Raw genomic sequence first — 16,453 nt, 5'->3', positions numbered from 1 at the left:
AGGGGTGATTTTAAAAAGGATAGGGGGATACTGGGGACCCGCTGGAAAGGTCTAAGAGAAATTTTTTCAACTGAATTATGAGGTTTTAGGTCCGTGACCTCTGCCTTCCTCTTCTCTACTTTGGATACTGTGTCATTTCCCATTATTCTCAAAACAACCTGATTTTTCTAGTCTTGATAGTGGTGAGACAGAAAATTGAAGCAAGACAGACAGCTGACAGGGAATATGCATATGCTGAATACTGTGCTGGGCTCCCCCCAAAACTTCATCTCCCTGATACTCAAACCATCCTAAGAGACTGCTTTTATGATTCCCATTTTCCGTGTGAGGCAAGTGAACCTTAGAGAGGGAAGCTTAGCTTGTCAAAGGTCACCAGGCGAAATACAGGAAGGAGCCAAGTGCTCTTAATACACTTACCTTAGGACAGAATGTTGCTTACACCTCTCTCCCAGGAGAGATTTGCATCTGAGAAACAGAAAGAGCAACACTTGACCCCAGCAAGTGACCTTGAGATGATGAAGGATGAAGAGCATCTGAAGGACCAGGAGAATGCCTGTCCTGGAACCTTATCACATCCCCCAGCGTGGGCCTGGTCCCTCAGTCTTTCTACTCAAATGCGAAGCTCTGTTTCTCAGCCCAGTTAGGAGAACGGGGAGGACACTGCACCTGGAGTCAGGATACCAGAGCTTGAATTCGTGCTCTGTCACTTACTAGATGAAAGACCTCAGGGAAGTCCTGTCACCTGTTGAGGCCTCAGATATCTCAGCTGAAAAATGGGTATTCTACTATCCGTCCTGCCCATGTTGAGTTCCCATGCAGGCTGATGGAGACAGTGAACGAGAGCCCCTAGCCTAGTGCCTGGCACATACGTGGGTGTTGGTGGAAGTCAGTCCCTGCGTGCATCTTCTGGTGATCTCTCTATCAGTTGCAAACTGTTGTACAACGGCGGGAGGGGGAAGGAGAGAAAGTCATTGACTATTTGTATGCATTTAAAAAGAAGGAGAAGGAGAAGAAAAGAAACTGCTAACACACAGAGAAACCAAGGGCATATAGTGAAGCTAAATGACAAAGAAAGACCAGCCCCCGCCCCCCCCCCCAAAAAAAAAAAAAAAAAAGCAGCAGAAGGGAGGGAAATGGTTCAGGAGAGAATAACTAGGAGTAATGAGAATCAATTCCATCAACCCTCCATCTATTTTCAAATCTAATCTGAAACGATATGCTTTTCTCCCTTGCCAATATCTCTTAATTCTTCTGTTCCCCTTCCTTATTTAATCGGGTATAACTGTATTATTTATCTCCACCAAATGGCGGGGGAACACAGTGCTGCGTAAAAGACGCAGTTCCCAAAGGGGGCGGGAATGGGCAGATTGGAGGCAAAGGCAGAGATAAGAACTGACAGATGGGGGTGGGGAGGGAGGGGTCTGGGTACCCCTGGGACATTTTCCTCCAGTGCTGCTGCACAGCCCGGTTTTGTCAGGCCCCCACCACTGCAGTACTTTCTGTTCCCTCCCAGGCAAATGCCCACACCTAGCACTGCCATGATGTCATCTTGTGGGCATTTAACCTGGCCTGACACCAGGATCGCTTAGATTTATGAAGTGTCCACATTATAGACTCTGCCTGCTTGCCCTGTCCAAACCCCTAACGAAGGAGGAGCATTATTAACTCACCCCTCACGCGTGTTCCTGTAACTCTCCGCACATCCTCTTTCATGGCCAGTGCTGCACGATCGTTTCCTTCGTTGATTTTCTTTTTCTTTTTTTTTCTTCTCTCTCCTAGATTGAGATTTTCTTTAGGGCAGAGAACATATAAAATATGCATTGAGAGAGGCATTTATTCAACAAATATTTGAGCACCTCCTGCATGCTAAGCACTGAGGATAGGAGTTACCCAGACAGACACAGCCTTATGCTGTGAATGAATTAATGAACAATTAAGGCATGAATAAATGAAGACACTGAAGCAAGGGGAGATGTTGTGGCTGCTTAGTGGGCGCTGAGGAAAATCCAGGCTACAGTGGGAGGTCTGTGAGGGCAGCAAACCAATTTAACTTTTTACTTAATCTAGCTACAGGACCTAACACTGTGCTTGGCACGCTTTAGAAAGAAGATAAATATTTATGGGTGGTATATTGTTGAATGATGGGGATAGTGATTGCATTTTGGGGATAACTGTGTGACTTGCATATTTCCTACCATATTGCTAGATGTGGCCTTATTTTCTCTCAATTCTAAGTTAGAAGTTATGCAAATGAGACAGTCATGACACCCCCCCAATTTGCATAAAAAGAAAGAAAATCAGAGATGCTTTGTGATTTGTCCTCAGGTAAACCAGCTAATTGGTGCAGAGGCATCACACAAATCTAAGCTTCTAACTCCAAATTCAGTGTTCTTCTCACTAACCCAAGGTGTGTGAATATTGATATGTCAGAAAGACTGGGATATATCCATCCATCTATCCATCCATCCATCCATCCATCCATCCATCCATCCATCCATCCATCTTGTCATTTTAATTTATGGCATGTAATTCATTAGCCTCTGAACTAGGGCTTGATCTGATGGCATGAAGGAGTCAGAGTGGGACCCGGCACTTTTTGTTATGCTAGGAGATAACTTCACAGGTCAGAAGTGGTAGCCCCCTTTTTACTTTCCCCTCTGCAGACTTGTTATAGCAGTCTCTCCATTTCCTCTGTAGTGATGCACCTCTGTATTTTCTTTTCTTTTAAAGTATATTTTTATTGACTTCAGAGGGGAAGGGAGAGAGAGAGAAACATCAGTGATGAGAGAATCATTGATTGGCTGCCTCCTGCATGCCCCCTACTGGGCATCGAGCTGGCAACCCTGGGCATGTGCCCCTACCGGGAGTTGGACCTTGACCTCCTAGTACATGGGTCCATGCTCATCCACTGAGCCATATCGGCTGGGCCACACCTCTGTATTTTCTAATGGCATCCTCCCACTGCACCCCTTTGCACATTTCAACCCTCTGCCTTCTTGCCTTTGTGCCACTCCTCCATCTGAAATACCCAATGTCACATGGCTACTTGTTGAAATCTTGCCCATCTTCTAAGACTCCTCCATCCTTTAAGATCTATTCAGAAGTCATCTCCTCTACTCTAAGCTCCCTACTTTGATTTATACATATTTATATCATGTTTTTTCTCCATCCCCTGGGCTGAACTTCCGAGGATAGAGTCCCACAATGCCAGATCTCAGAAAAAGTTGGTTGAGTAAATGAATCTCTTAAATGAGCATGTGTTTGCATCTGTGACAGAGGCAACATATATTCTATGTAGAAAATGTACACAGAAATGAATTAGACCATGATTAAAATCACCTTTGATCCCACCATTTTAAGAGTATCATTCTTGATGTTCAAGTACATTTCTTTCCAGTTGTACATACATACACATGTTTATGTGTAAACTGAATCAGATGATTGTCTATTTTTTATGTAAATATTCTCTCTCTCTTCATGAGAATGCAAGCTCATTGAAGGTTAAGGTTCTGTCTTTCTCTCCATTTGCATTCCCCAGAGTGCCTAAATTTGAGTCAGATGCTGAGTAAATTTCTGTAGAGTTGTTATGTGGAAATCCAGCCATCATTGACATCCTGAGTTGCCATCTCTTCTCTTTGTTCACTGGGGATGCCCATGTGAATTCAAATATGCAGATGGTTCAACTCACCGAACACTTATAGACCCCTCTACTCGGTATTTGGCCACTGTGTCAGGCACTGGGCTATGCGCATGGCTCTGATGTGTCCTGCACTAGAGTCCAGTGAGAGAGGACACTGTATAAATGGATCATTTGAACATAGGTAACTACCAAGACTAAGACATTGGTAAAATAGGATGCTATAACAGTGAGTGTGAGTCATATGTAGCAAATGTGTAATGAGTGAATGCTTAGAGGATCAAGACTAATGCTGAAAGCTAAATTATTTGTATTATTTAATTCTCACAACCCAATGGGCCAGGTTCTATTATTATTCACCGCATTTGACAGATGGGGAATCTGAGGCACAAAATAGCTAAAATCCTGGTCCAGAGACACACAACTTGAACACGGGGAGTTGGGATTCAAACTCAAGTGGTTGGTCTCAAGAGGTTGTGACCTTATGCAACATGCATAAAGCATCACCCAGCTCATACGGGGATCAGGAAATCTTCCAGACCAGGAGATGGGGTTCAGCAGGGAAGGTTCTTTCAGGCTCTGAAAATTCATCTTCAGAGACATCAAATAAACAGCATAGTGTAGTATGTGAGAGATCACATAAATATTCGATCACATTTAACATGTAAGTGCAAGGAAAGGAATGGAAAGAAGTGGGTGGGGGATAAATGCAGGTGCCAGGCTTGTGAAATTAGGTTTACTCTGAGGGGAATCAAGAGTCCTTGACATGTTTTGAGCAAAGGTGTGACTTGGCCAGATGTATAAGTTATACACTTAATCATAGTAGCCCTTTGAAGGACTGTTGGAAGGAAGGAAGCCTGGAGGCAGGGATGCCAATTGGGGCCTTCGGGGTAGTCTCTACTCCTCAGCTCTCCCCTCCCTGCTATGTGCCCTGGGAAGCAGACCTGCATGATTTACTTCACCCCTCGGCCTTTGGTTGAGGTTGACCCATATACGCCACCTGTAACAGGTTCACAGGTAGAGGAACGTTTATAACCCCACCCATCTGCATGGTGGTCAGGCCCTACCAGTAGCTCCTGTCTAGCAGCCCTTTTCCGTAGCTCTTTCAGAGTTTCATAAACCCCTCTCCTCCTCCTACCCCTTCAGGTCCAGGATGGCATCAGCCCCTTGCTGTGGCCAACCGTGAGGTGCTTCATCATTGATTTGCCTTGCTCCTGCCTGCCCGTGCTGATTAATTTTATATTTTGACTGGGCCAAAGGATGTCCAAGGAGCTGGTAGAACACTGTTTCTGGAGGTGTCGGTGAGGGAGTTTCTGGAAGATATTAGCATTTGAAGCATTAGACCAAGAAAAAGAGAAAGGACTTCATCGATACAGCTGGACATCATTTCCTTCTGGAGGGTCTGAAGGGAGCCAAAAGGTAGAGGAAGGGCGAATTTCCTCTCTGAAAAAGCCAGGACAACCCTCTTTTGTCCTCGGGCGTCAGCACTCATATTTACGGGGCCTTTGGGCTTAGACGCAGACTGGGACTTACACCATTGGCTCCCCTGGTTCTCAGGCCTTCGAGTTTGTACTGGAACTACACACCGGCTTTCCTGGGTCTCCGGCTTGAAGATGGCAGGTTGTGGGGCTTCTTAGCCTCCTCATAATAAATCTCTTTCCATGTATCTCTATATGCCTTGTGGATTCTGTTTCTCTGGAGGACCCTGATGAATACATTCCCAAAACCTTTATACATGGTTCCATCCTTAAATACTTCCAATGACTTTACTGAGTGTGTCTCCCCCCCCCCCCCCCCCGATAATACCCTAACTGCCACAGAGCCATTTGAAGTATTCCATGAGAGATGATGAAGGATTGCATTCAGACAACCATCGCAGAGATGGAAATGAGGGTGTGTGTTTCAGATATATTTCTGATCCCTTCTCAGCAGGATGTGCTGCAATGGAGATGGACACCCGTGAATGCTGGAAGGGCCAATGGCAAGGGTGTCTGCAGTCAACGTCACTGTCATGAACTTTCCCAACTGCTGTCTAGGCCGTGAGTTCATTTCCCATAGTGTCTGCTCCCCAGCCAGGCAGAGGCCATTTGCAAACTCGTCAGAAGCGCTCTCTGGTCTTTTGTAAATAATCGGCTAGGGGGTCAGCTGGTGCTATGGCATCGGAAGACGGGTTAGTTGGCCACTTGGGAGATGTTATCAAGATGGCTGGTGATCAGGAGAGCTGCTTATTTTCATAATGACCTTCAGGAATTAAATAAAAATACAATGAGTGCCATAGATTAGGAAGAACAAGCCAATTAAAAGCACAACACGCCTTAGGGATTATTTTTATTTCTTTTCCAGGAAGCTGAAAGGCATGCATGGCTGCTGAAACAGGATGGCGGTCTACCCAGAATCACTGATGAGGGCTGATCCCCTAGCTTGGCTTTAGCGGGGTGGTTAAGGGGATTTGAGCCTATTGAATATTTCACGGGTTGTGGCCCAGGGAGGGAGAACAGTGAAAGGTGAAAAGACAATCTCTGTGTTTCTTTATGATTCCAATATAAAATCAAGCTCTTCGTGGTGGGAGGGAAGCAGACACTGCAGTCAGTCCACAGCCGGAAGGCACGGTGCACCAATTCTCCCACTTTAATATCTGCTGTTTCATTTTATATTCATCATGTCAGCATAATCTGCCTTTATGGGAATCGTCTTGGTTCCCGACCAAATGCGTTTAGTCCCCCTTTTGCTTTAAGTTTGATTGTAATGTGACTTGAAGAATTCAATGAAATGTTTATGTGGAAGGACTAGGGGAAGTGGAAAGGGAAAATGCAATTGGAAAATCAATCAGCAGGGACTTTCAGGAGCTGGCTTGGGTTGTGCTACTATTTCCTTGACCTGTTTGTTATGGACACAGGACTGGCTCTCTGATCAAGTGTACTCTCACGACTCCCTCCTGCATTCGGAATCAGCCATACTCTGTTACCAAGCATTCTAAGCCCTAACGCTGCATCTGAACTGAATTTCCAGCCTGACATTTTGCTGCCCTCCCTGTTTAACCATGTGCCTTCACTGTCCTGAGATACTCAGCCACTCAGCCCATATCCATGCCTCCTTCTCTCCACTGAGGGCCAACAAGATGCCCATCTTCTGCAATGCTCATATCACCATGTTCGAGGAGTAGTTCTTACTTTCCAAGCCAGGAGAGTCCTCTCCCACCTTTGAGTTCCCAATGGATCCTTACTTACTTTTACTTTAATTCTCTAATGAGGCTTAAGACTACCTCCTTCACCTTACCATGGACATGTTAAGTGCGTGTGTGTATTCATCAGCAATTCAGTAATTGTTTACAGAGCACTTATATGTATCAAGCACTATTGAAAGTACTTGATGTGGCAGGAAATCAGACATGCAAGGTTCCTGCTCTCCTGGAGAGACAGGCATTAAACACATATTCAAGAAAATATATGAGGTAAATTTCTCATCATAGTGACAAGTTCTGTGGAAAGTTTTTGTAAGAGGGATAGAATGTGGAGTGGATGTGTGTGGAGTACTTTAGCTGAGAGTGGCATGGTCTCTCTGAGCAGGTCTCCTTTGGACTGAGAAATGAATGCTGAGATGAATGCTTACAAGCTCTGGGTGGAAACTTCCAGATAGACTAGGCAGAAAGTGCATGTGCCCTGAGGCAGGAGGCAGCCAGGCCCGTTTGAGGGACAGTTGTAAGTCCTGAAGGGCTGGAGCACATGACAAAGGGACAATGATAGGAGGTTCATCAGACTAGTTCACAATGCCCGGGGCCACATTAAATGGAGAGTGTACACATGTGTGGACAGTGACATGGGGAAGGGGGTGTGGGTATATTTTGTTCTACTAAAGGACTCTGAGTTTCCTGAAGTCAAGGCTGTGTCTCATTTCACTTCATGTTCAGAGTTACTAAGCTGACTGCAGTTGAGAAGATCCTTAATAAAGTGTGTTGAATGAATAAAGAAACAAATGTGAATGAGTGAATTAATGGATGGATGGATGAATGAGTGAATGAATGAACAAGGCCTTCTGTTTCCGCCAAGGCACTTTTCTCTTTGAGGTCTCACGCCCCTCCTCCCCACTCCAACAACAGTTTCTTTCCTTTTAATAGAGTAAGTCCAGAGCTGTTCTCTGTGATTCAATATTTACTGTGTTTCACACACTGTTATTATCATTTAACTTTTACTGTCTGCTGACTGTGCACTCATCACCACAGCAAACAAAGAGCACAATCTAGTTTTGTTTCATGGGCTAATTTAGTCATAGAAAAGGAGAACATGGTCAGAGCAACTGGTATCAGAGAAATTGCACAGACTGGAAACCCAGCTGGGTACAATTCACCAATGACCTTAAGCAAGCCATTAACCCTCTGTGACCCTCTGTTTTCTCAACTGAACGTGGGGAGGCCAAGCTTCTTTAGTGGTGGGATTGCAGGCACAGGCTGGGGAGAGCTCTAGAAGTAAGGAGCACAGATTTCAGCAGGCATTCCTTCACTTCCTGTGCCTCCATCTATACTAGGCTGTGCCAACCAGATGTGGCCTGCCCGGGGCATTCTGCTGGTGCCATTCCCGGGACTCTTAGCACAGTAAGTGCCAACCCACCTAGTGGCACATGGACCCTCCTTCTTAAGCTGCTGAATGAGAGACAACTGTTTCCAGAGGCAACTGGGTTCCCCTGGGCCTTAGACTCTGGACTTTTATGCACTGAGGTGCTAAGGCTGGCCTTTTTCCATGATGTCTTCACCTTGCCTTGGCCCAGCTGGCTGGCTGCCAGAGAAGCCACTGCCAAGGCCTCAGGTGCTGAGGCTAGGAGGTCGGTGGTGGGAGGACGGAAGGTTCTGGGGAGAGACCTTCACAGATGGCACACCCAGCCCATCTCCTATCCTGAGGCTGTACAGTGAGCTCTCCGGGTCCTTTAGGTCCCATGCTCTAGGAGCCAATGGACTCTTAGTAATGATCTCCACCCTGCTCAGCTCTTGGTGCAGCAAGGGAAACCCAAGGAAATTTGCACTTGGAGTAACTTACTATGTTCCAGTCACTTTTTGTTTTGCTTAGAATGAGGTGGGAGGGCATGGAAGCTTTGGAGCAGAGGAGTGGCATGAGCTGACTTATGCTGTGGCAGGACTCTTCTGGCTTCTGGTTGAGAATAGACAGGAGAGGCAAAGTTGGAAGGAGAGAGTCTAGTTAAGAAGCCCTCGCAGCAAGCCAGGTGGGTGCAGTAGCAGAGCTGAGAGGGGGTGGATTCGGGGTGCTTTGAAGGTTTCCTGATGGACTGGGTGAGGAGTGGGAGAGAAAGCAAGCAGTCAAGGATGTCTCAAGATTTATTTCAGAGAAGTTGAAGAGTAAATAGATCCTATTCCTGTGAATAATAATGATAATACATATTAATAGCTAACTTTTTATAGCACTTAAGTGCCAGGTGCTCTTCCTCTAAGGAGTTTTATTTGTGAACCTCAGGAGTTAGATTCTATTGGGAAAGGATGATATAAGAATAACATAGTAGCATTTGGTGGACAAGCATCATCGCATGTCTTCATGGCAACTCTTTTGCATTCAATGTCACCAGATATAAAAGGGGCTGCAGTGGGGCATGGGGAGAGCTGATTTGATACGAAGTTCTAGCTCAGCCTCCCCATCAGTTCTCCTGGTGTGTGTGTTTGTGTGTGTGCAAGAGCTCATGGCTGTGGGTATGTAAAGTCTACAGAGACTAAAAATACTGCCTCAAGGTCAGATTGGTGTCTTGGGGAGAAGGTTCAAAGGTCCAAGGTTCAGGCACAACTGAGGCTACTTGTCTACTGGTGGGTGGCCTATGTCTCCTATGGGACTCTCACTTGAATGAATACCTGATGATCCCCCAAGAATACCACCACCCTTTCCTTTTCTTCACAAGACACACCAACAGGCCTTGTCCTTCTAGGACATTTCCAGGGACACATCCCTTTAGTAGACAGAACTATGAAGAGGTTGTATGATCCCAGTGCAAGGACATTTTTGGTACTTGATGCCATCACCCTTCTACTTAAGAGGGTATGTAGGTATGATTACCTTGAATGGAAGTACTATTCAAATTATCAAGTATGTACAGAGGGAACAACAGCAAAGAGGTAAGAATTAGGAACTTCAAGTCAGGTGACTTTTCAATTGACCAGATCGTCCGAACCTTCTAGTGGTTATATATGAGAAAACTGGGGTGGGCAGTGGCTTCTCAAGGATTTTTTGAAGCCATGGAAACCTTCCTGCCAACACCCCTGTGCTTGGGAGTGCAGCGCACACACTACCGCAAAGTGGAGCAGCTCGGCTGGAAGCACAGGACAACCCACTTGCCAAGCTCCTTTCACATGAAGGATGACTCTGGGCTCCTTGGCTGGCGGATTCCAGGGCCTTTCTAGCTCTGAGGTTCTGCTGTTCTGCCAGGAGCGCCTCCAGCTCAGCTGCGGAGGAAGGCACACACTCAGCCATGTCCTCCCTTCTTGCTCTATGGCCCCAGAACCATATCAGCACGTTGACCCTCTCACTTAGTTTGATTTCATAATCGGCGCAGAAGGAATTACCTTACCATGCATGGTGCTATAGAAAAAGGCACCAGACAGACCCGAGTTCAAATCCCGCCTCTGCCACTCTGTTGCTTGTGGTGAATCCTGGCCACGGTTGACCCGTAAATGGAAGTGATGACCTCTGGCTCATAGATTTGATGTGAGGACAGGCATCCTGGTACAAAGGCGGTACCTTCTGAGCTCCTGAGTAGGTGTGGCTTCTTCCCTCCCTGGAACACGAGGCCAGGCAGGCAGCTCACCTAGCACCTTGGGTCTTGTCTTGCAGAGATGTCGGGCACGGCGGCGGACATCTCGCTGGTGCACTGGAGGCAGCAGTGGTTGGAGAACGGCACCCTGTACTTCCATGTCTCCATGAGCAGCTCCGGGCAGCTGGCCCGGGCCACCGCCCCCACACTCCAGGAGCCCTCGGAGATTGTAGAGGAGCAGATGCACATTCTCCACATTTCCGTGATGGTGAGTGAGTGGGAACGAGGTGGGGGGCCTGGGAGACAGGGGAGGACAACAAGGTGGAGAGAGGGTGGATGGAGAGGCAGGGGATGGCCAGCAAACAGCAGGAAAGAGCTGGCCGAGTGCGAGAGGTGAGAATGATAAAGGGAAAGTCAGATGGATCCCGTGGTGTCACTTGGACTGATGCATACCCATCCATCATCTGTCAGCTGTGACAAACTAATTGTGCTTCAGAGAAGAAAATATAGGGTCTCCAAATTCCTTGGCCTTTTGGCTGACATCTCTGGGAATAGCTGTTTAACATCTGTCATGTGCTTGGCCTGCTTTGCTGAGGGCTGAGGTTCAGTGCTCCAAAATACAACTGGCCTTTCCAAGAATGGCTGAACCAACAAAATCGCACAGCGGGGCTGCTCTTTCCCAAGCGCCCTTGCTGTGCCAGGTGCTTTAACCCTCACAACACCCCTGCAGTGTACATACCACATGGTGGCCCCGGAGCGGGGCTGGGCATAGCTGGTGCAGTTGCACACAGAGCCTCTCGTTGCCCTAGCTTTATAGTTCTGAATACTATAAAGTGGGCAGAGAAACTTCTCCAAGGTCACGCAGCTCGTTCGAGAGAGACCTGTTCTTCAGACCCAAGCATGTCTGGCTACGAAGCCTGAACGATGTCCTCTATGCTCTCTTAGGGTGAGAATGCCTGTCTGCCACCTGTCAGGACTGTGCTGGGCACCCTTGTGGACATTATCTCATTGTGTTGTCACATGCATTCAGGTGTGTGGCCTCCATCCTGGAGGTGAAGTTATGGGCACAGAGAGGAGATGTGGCCTTCCACTCCGTTGGTTCCATAATCTGGAACTCTCTGAATCTGCTGCCTTCTCCATGATGGCTCCTAGGGCAAAGTCACGTGACTGGTCATCTAAAATATAAATGGGCTGCTATGAATGGTTTCTTTAAAAAGCTGTAATTAATGACTTTGCAAGGTCGATGGGAGAAGACAGATTCGGTATGCAGAATGTGCAGGGTCTGGTTGGCCGGAGAAGATATCAGATAATAGCTATACATGATACCCCCATAGTGTTTTTCAGGCCTCGAGCCTCTTTTATATTGTTTTCTCCTTTAGCACAGGTCTGCCAGGCGTGTGAGGATAGAAAGTAGGACTCCCAACCTATGTGTGAGGAAGGCATGACTCGGGGAGGTGATATGATTAGCAGAAGGCCACCCAACTAAGTAAGGCTACCACCCACCTCTTCATTTCCTCCTCATCATCAACAGTCAACAGGTGTTTTGGAGAGCAAATCTTTGCTTTGGGTCTTTGTTCTCCTGGTTCCTCTTCAACTAACACTGTGCAGCAGACACTCTGATTAGGGCTGAGCAAGAGCTTGGAAGTTTTCTGTTTTTGGAAAAACACACACATAAACCCCAGCTAGACAGCAATGTTAATTTTGGACCTAACGCGTGCTCATCACTTGGAGGAACAAATCAAGGCCTTTGTGTTATTCATGGAACGAGTGTGATAGACTTCTCCCAAATATATATTTAGCAAATGATGCAGCCACATGTCAAGCCAAGGGGGTGTGTGCATGCTAACTTTGGGTTGCTAGTTTGTAAGTACCGTCTCAGGGGACTTGCTGAGCTCCTCATGGAGCATGGGCACCCTCTAATGTTAAGAAGGACTGAGGGGGCGTGATTGTTCCTGTAACGTTTGAGAGGAAAAACTCAGTTTGGACTAATATCTATTAAGCATTTTGTGTGTTCCAGCACAGCTTTTGCTTACATACATTCTTGCCATAACCCAGTAACCTAGATAGTGCTAACTCAATTATAATCTTGAACGGGCCGGCTCTTTCTCTAGGCCCAGTGGTAGTCGCACTGTATCAGTAAGGACTGTGGGTGTGCTTTCTCTGTCTTCTGCTCAGTGAGATCAGCTTCGGGAGAAGAACTCACAGGGACCCAGATGTCTCTGAAGTCCTCTGTGATGTAGGATGTGGCTACTGAGTAGACCATGTAGGGGTTGGCACACTCCAGACCCTCCCTGCCTATGCACTAAAGTGGCCCATGGCTCCTACCTGGTGATTCCACCAGTTCTTTCCCTCCCGCAGGGCTCCAAAATCTGTATCTTTCCTGCCCTTATCTTACCCCCAGGAGACAGAGTCCTGCCCAGGAAATGTTGGAACTCCCAGGTGTCCATGCTGGCAGCCCAGCCTCTCCAGGTGGGACACACCTCATACACCGCCTGCTACCTAGAGTTAGGGTGACACGGAGGTTTTAAGCACAGGTTCCAGAGCCCACATGCTTGGATGTGAAGTCTGCCACTTAACACTATAAGTCCTCTGGGCAAAGTATTTTACCCCACTGTGCCTTGTTTTTTCATCTGTAAATGAGGGTTATGCTAACACCTACTGTGTAGGTGGCACACCAAGTACTTTGATCAGAGGAGTCCGGCGCATAAGTGCATTAGGTTTTATTATTAGGGGCTCCTTTATTATTGCGATATGTTGATATATTCTATCCTTGCATTTCACGGATGGATAAACCAAGGTCCAAATATAGGTTAGGGCATGTCCAGGATCTCCACGGGGCTTGGCCTGGAGAATAGGCCTCTCTCTGTGGCTCAGACTCTGTCCTTGCTATTCTGGCCATAGACAATTCAGCAAGAACACAGGGTGTGTTTGCTCCTCTCATCATCTCCCCCCCCCCTCACCCCCCACAAGCAACTATACAGAATGGCCTTGGCTTGGATATATCTCCCCATTTCACAGGTGAGAACTCAGATACTCAGTGAGTTTAACTGGCTTGACTAAGGCTACGTGGCTAACGAGAGGGAAGTTCTAGGAGGAGTTTTTTCCCAAGATTCCAAACTCATGTCACATGGCCACTCGTGAGACGGTGACTCTCACTCTGTCACATTTCGCAGTTTTTTCATCTTTGGCGAAGATCTGGGATTGTTTGTGAGGAGACCCAAATAGATCAGTCCAGTCTCAGAAATCTGCAGGCCAGGGTCAATGTCCTCCATCCCCTTTTCTTAGCACAAACATCCTGCCCGTCCATGCGGGGCACTCATCTCTGGCTCAGTCATTGGAACCTGCCACAACCCATGCCTGTGGAACCAGCTTGCTCTTTTGGGGCTTCTTAAGACCTCAGTTGAGCATTTACTCTGTCCCAGAAGGTGTGCCTTGTGACTGTTAATATCCCAAGGGAGATGCAATGAGGGCATACTAGTAATGGACTCTGGGTGAGAGAGAGAGTGGAGGGTCATCTCAGCTCATCCACTGCTCCAGCTTCAGCTATTCTGAGCCGCCCAATGCCCACCTCCACCATGCAGGTGGCATGATGCAGGGAAGAGAGCAGAGGTTTGGAATTCGCAGTCTCTCTGACTTCCGGTCTAATGATATTTTGACCCTGAGGGAGTCCCTGCGTGTCTTTGAGCCTCAGTTTCCTTACCTATGCAACAAAATGGGTCCTACAAGTCTCACATGGTTATTGAGAAGAGTGGAAGAAATAGGTATATAGTTCCTAATCTCCAACCTGGTACAGCATGGGCACCATTACCATTGCAGCCCATGGTAATCTAGGAGTAGGAAGACATTGGGTTCAGCCTCATTCTTGCTGCTATTTTGCTATTGATCTAGAGACAAAATCATAATACTGGACATGTATTGAGTATTTACTATATGCTAAGTTGTGTTCCAGTTTTGTTTTACATGCAGTATTACATGTAATCCTCACAACAAATCTTAAGGTGGATGCTATTATTATGTTTATTTCCTAGATGAGGGACCTGAGATGTTAAAGCAATGAATACCTGTTGGTGTGACTTGGTCATACAAAGGTTAAATGGTAAAATAGATACTTCGCTCTGTATAGGCCGACTCCAGAACCTCCTCCCTTACTGTGCATGGTGGACCATGATCTCTCCTTTCTGCACATTAGTTGCTGGCTGAGATTCTAAGGGAGGATGGATAAATCCTTACAAAGATGCCCTCCTTACATGGAATTCTTGTTAAACTCTCTTAAGGGAGTGTAGGACTTGGAAGTCGACTCCAAGGTCAAACACTGTCTTCATTGCCAGTCTTATGACCTTAGCCAGATCAACCTCACCATTTGTAAAGCTGATGCAGTATTCCCCAATTCTTGAGTTTTTCTAGGCACCAAATGCGATTGCACATCACGTGTCCTTCACAGCCTAGGTATAGACATGCTTTGTCCCATGTAAGTGTCCCAGTACCTCTGTGAGATCAGTGCTATGCATGAAGAACCTGCGAGTTGTGAGGTTTTTTAACTGGCTGCAGTTCACATCACCAACGAGCGCTGAACCTGGGATGCCAGCTCCCGTCCGTCCAAAATGAGAGTCGCTGCTCTTGGGCAGAATTCTGCACGTCAGTGCCTGACATTGGAAAGCGGTAACTGTGATGAAAATGTTAGCTGTAGTGACGACATCAGGGACAGAATATTTTAAGAAAGGGGATGAAAGGAAATACTTGATTTGATGAGTGAGAAGGAAAGACCCTTGAAGGCACATTTCATTCAAAGGAATCATTCCCACAGAAAAAGATACGGATGTATGCAGGTGAGCTCCGCTGAGGGGGGACCAATGTTCCTGTTCATGGCGGGACAATGGACAAACCTTTCCCAGGGTTTGAGCTATACAGCCGTGGAGTGGACTGAATCAGGAGGTCGTGAGTTCCCTTGTTTCTGAGGGTATGCAAGCAAAGACTAAAAGCCCTATTCATCAGGATTTTGAGAGGAATGATGGTTAAATTAGATGACTATTGTAGTTGCTTCCAACTTAGAAGATCTATGATATTATGACATAATATATAGAAAAATACTCAGAGGATTATAAAATGTCACATAAATCTAAGAAATTATTATTACTGTTCTCAATCAATATCTTTGTTTAAAGCATCTGTGTGCTATGGGGATAATGCTTTTTAAAGCTTTTTGTGAAAATGGCTTTAGATCGCTTCCCCCACCATCACATTTATTTATTCGGAGCATATCACCCGTTCCTTAGTGTATTGATTTAGTCACTCAATCATGCAATGGTTTACTTGCCTCCTCTACCTAACAATGAAAATTCTATCTGCTAGAAAGAAAGAAAAAAGGGGACAAAAAGAACTTTTAAAAAATCAGCGACAAGCTCAGAAGAAGCCAGCTCTATGGGATCTGACTGCTAAAAACTAGGTTTCTGTTCAACTAGTTTCAGATTTTCTGTGAGACTTGAAATATTTCGTTTACTTTTTGGATTGCATGTCCAGAGGAAAACAACTAGTTAGGAAAGTTTTGAGAAAATAATCAAGACAATGAAGAACCTTAAAATACCAATGCTAACAGCACTGTTATAATGAATAGTTAGTGTTACAGTCATTGACAGAAATGTAACTCATTTAATGCTTACAACAAACCTAATTCACCATATTGTTATTACTCCTGTTCTACTTTTGAGCAAATGTAGGCCCAGTGAATGTCAGTCATGGGCAAGCACGGTGGGCTTGGTGTCCCTGGGCCTACATTGTGGCTGCACCTGACTTCCTGGCCATGTGTCTTGGGCACTTTTCCTCCCTCTGCTCCTGTCGCCTCACCTGTAGGGGAGTGAGGGTGCAGGTCTGCGTGAGGGGCTGCTGTGAGGCACCTGAAATGGTCCACAGAGCTAGTGCCGACACACAGCGAGGTCTGCATAGTGTCAGCACCTGTTGGGTGTACATCTGTATCAGTTCCTAGTCCTGCCGACGGAGTACCACAAAGTAAGGGACTTAAAACAACACACTTTCATTGGCTCACCATTCCGGAGACTTGGAAGTGTGAGATTGTGTGGT

The 16,453-nt window shown here is 46.4% G+C and overlaps 1 protein-coding gene across 4 annotated transcripts in view; it reads left to right on the top strand.

Moving 5' to 3' along the window:
- The window catches only part of ASTN2 (astrotactin 2), a 749,503-nt gene that overhangs the window by 101,380 nt on the left and 631,670 nt on the right, over window positions 1-16,453 (top strand). For all 4 annotated transcript variants that reach the window (XM_079789927.1, XM_079789926.1, XM_079789925.1 and 1 more), the window contains exon 2: window positions 10,459-10,646. In XM_079789927.1, the coding sequence (XP_079646053.1) occupies window positions 10,459-10,646 (188 nt within the window). The remainder of the gene's footprint in view (window positions 1-10,458; window positions 10,647-16,453) is intronic.

This window comes from Cnephaeus nilssonii (genome assembly GCF_951640355.1).
Source record: "Cnephaeus nilssonii genome assembly, chromosome: 14".
Classification (NCBI taxonomy): Eukaryota; Metazoa; Chordata; class Mammalia; order Chiroptera; family Vespertilionidae; genus Cnephaeus; species Cnephaeus nilssonii.
Note: the sequence above shows the minus strand (reverse complement) of the source record. Positions and strands in the feature narration are given on the sequence as shown.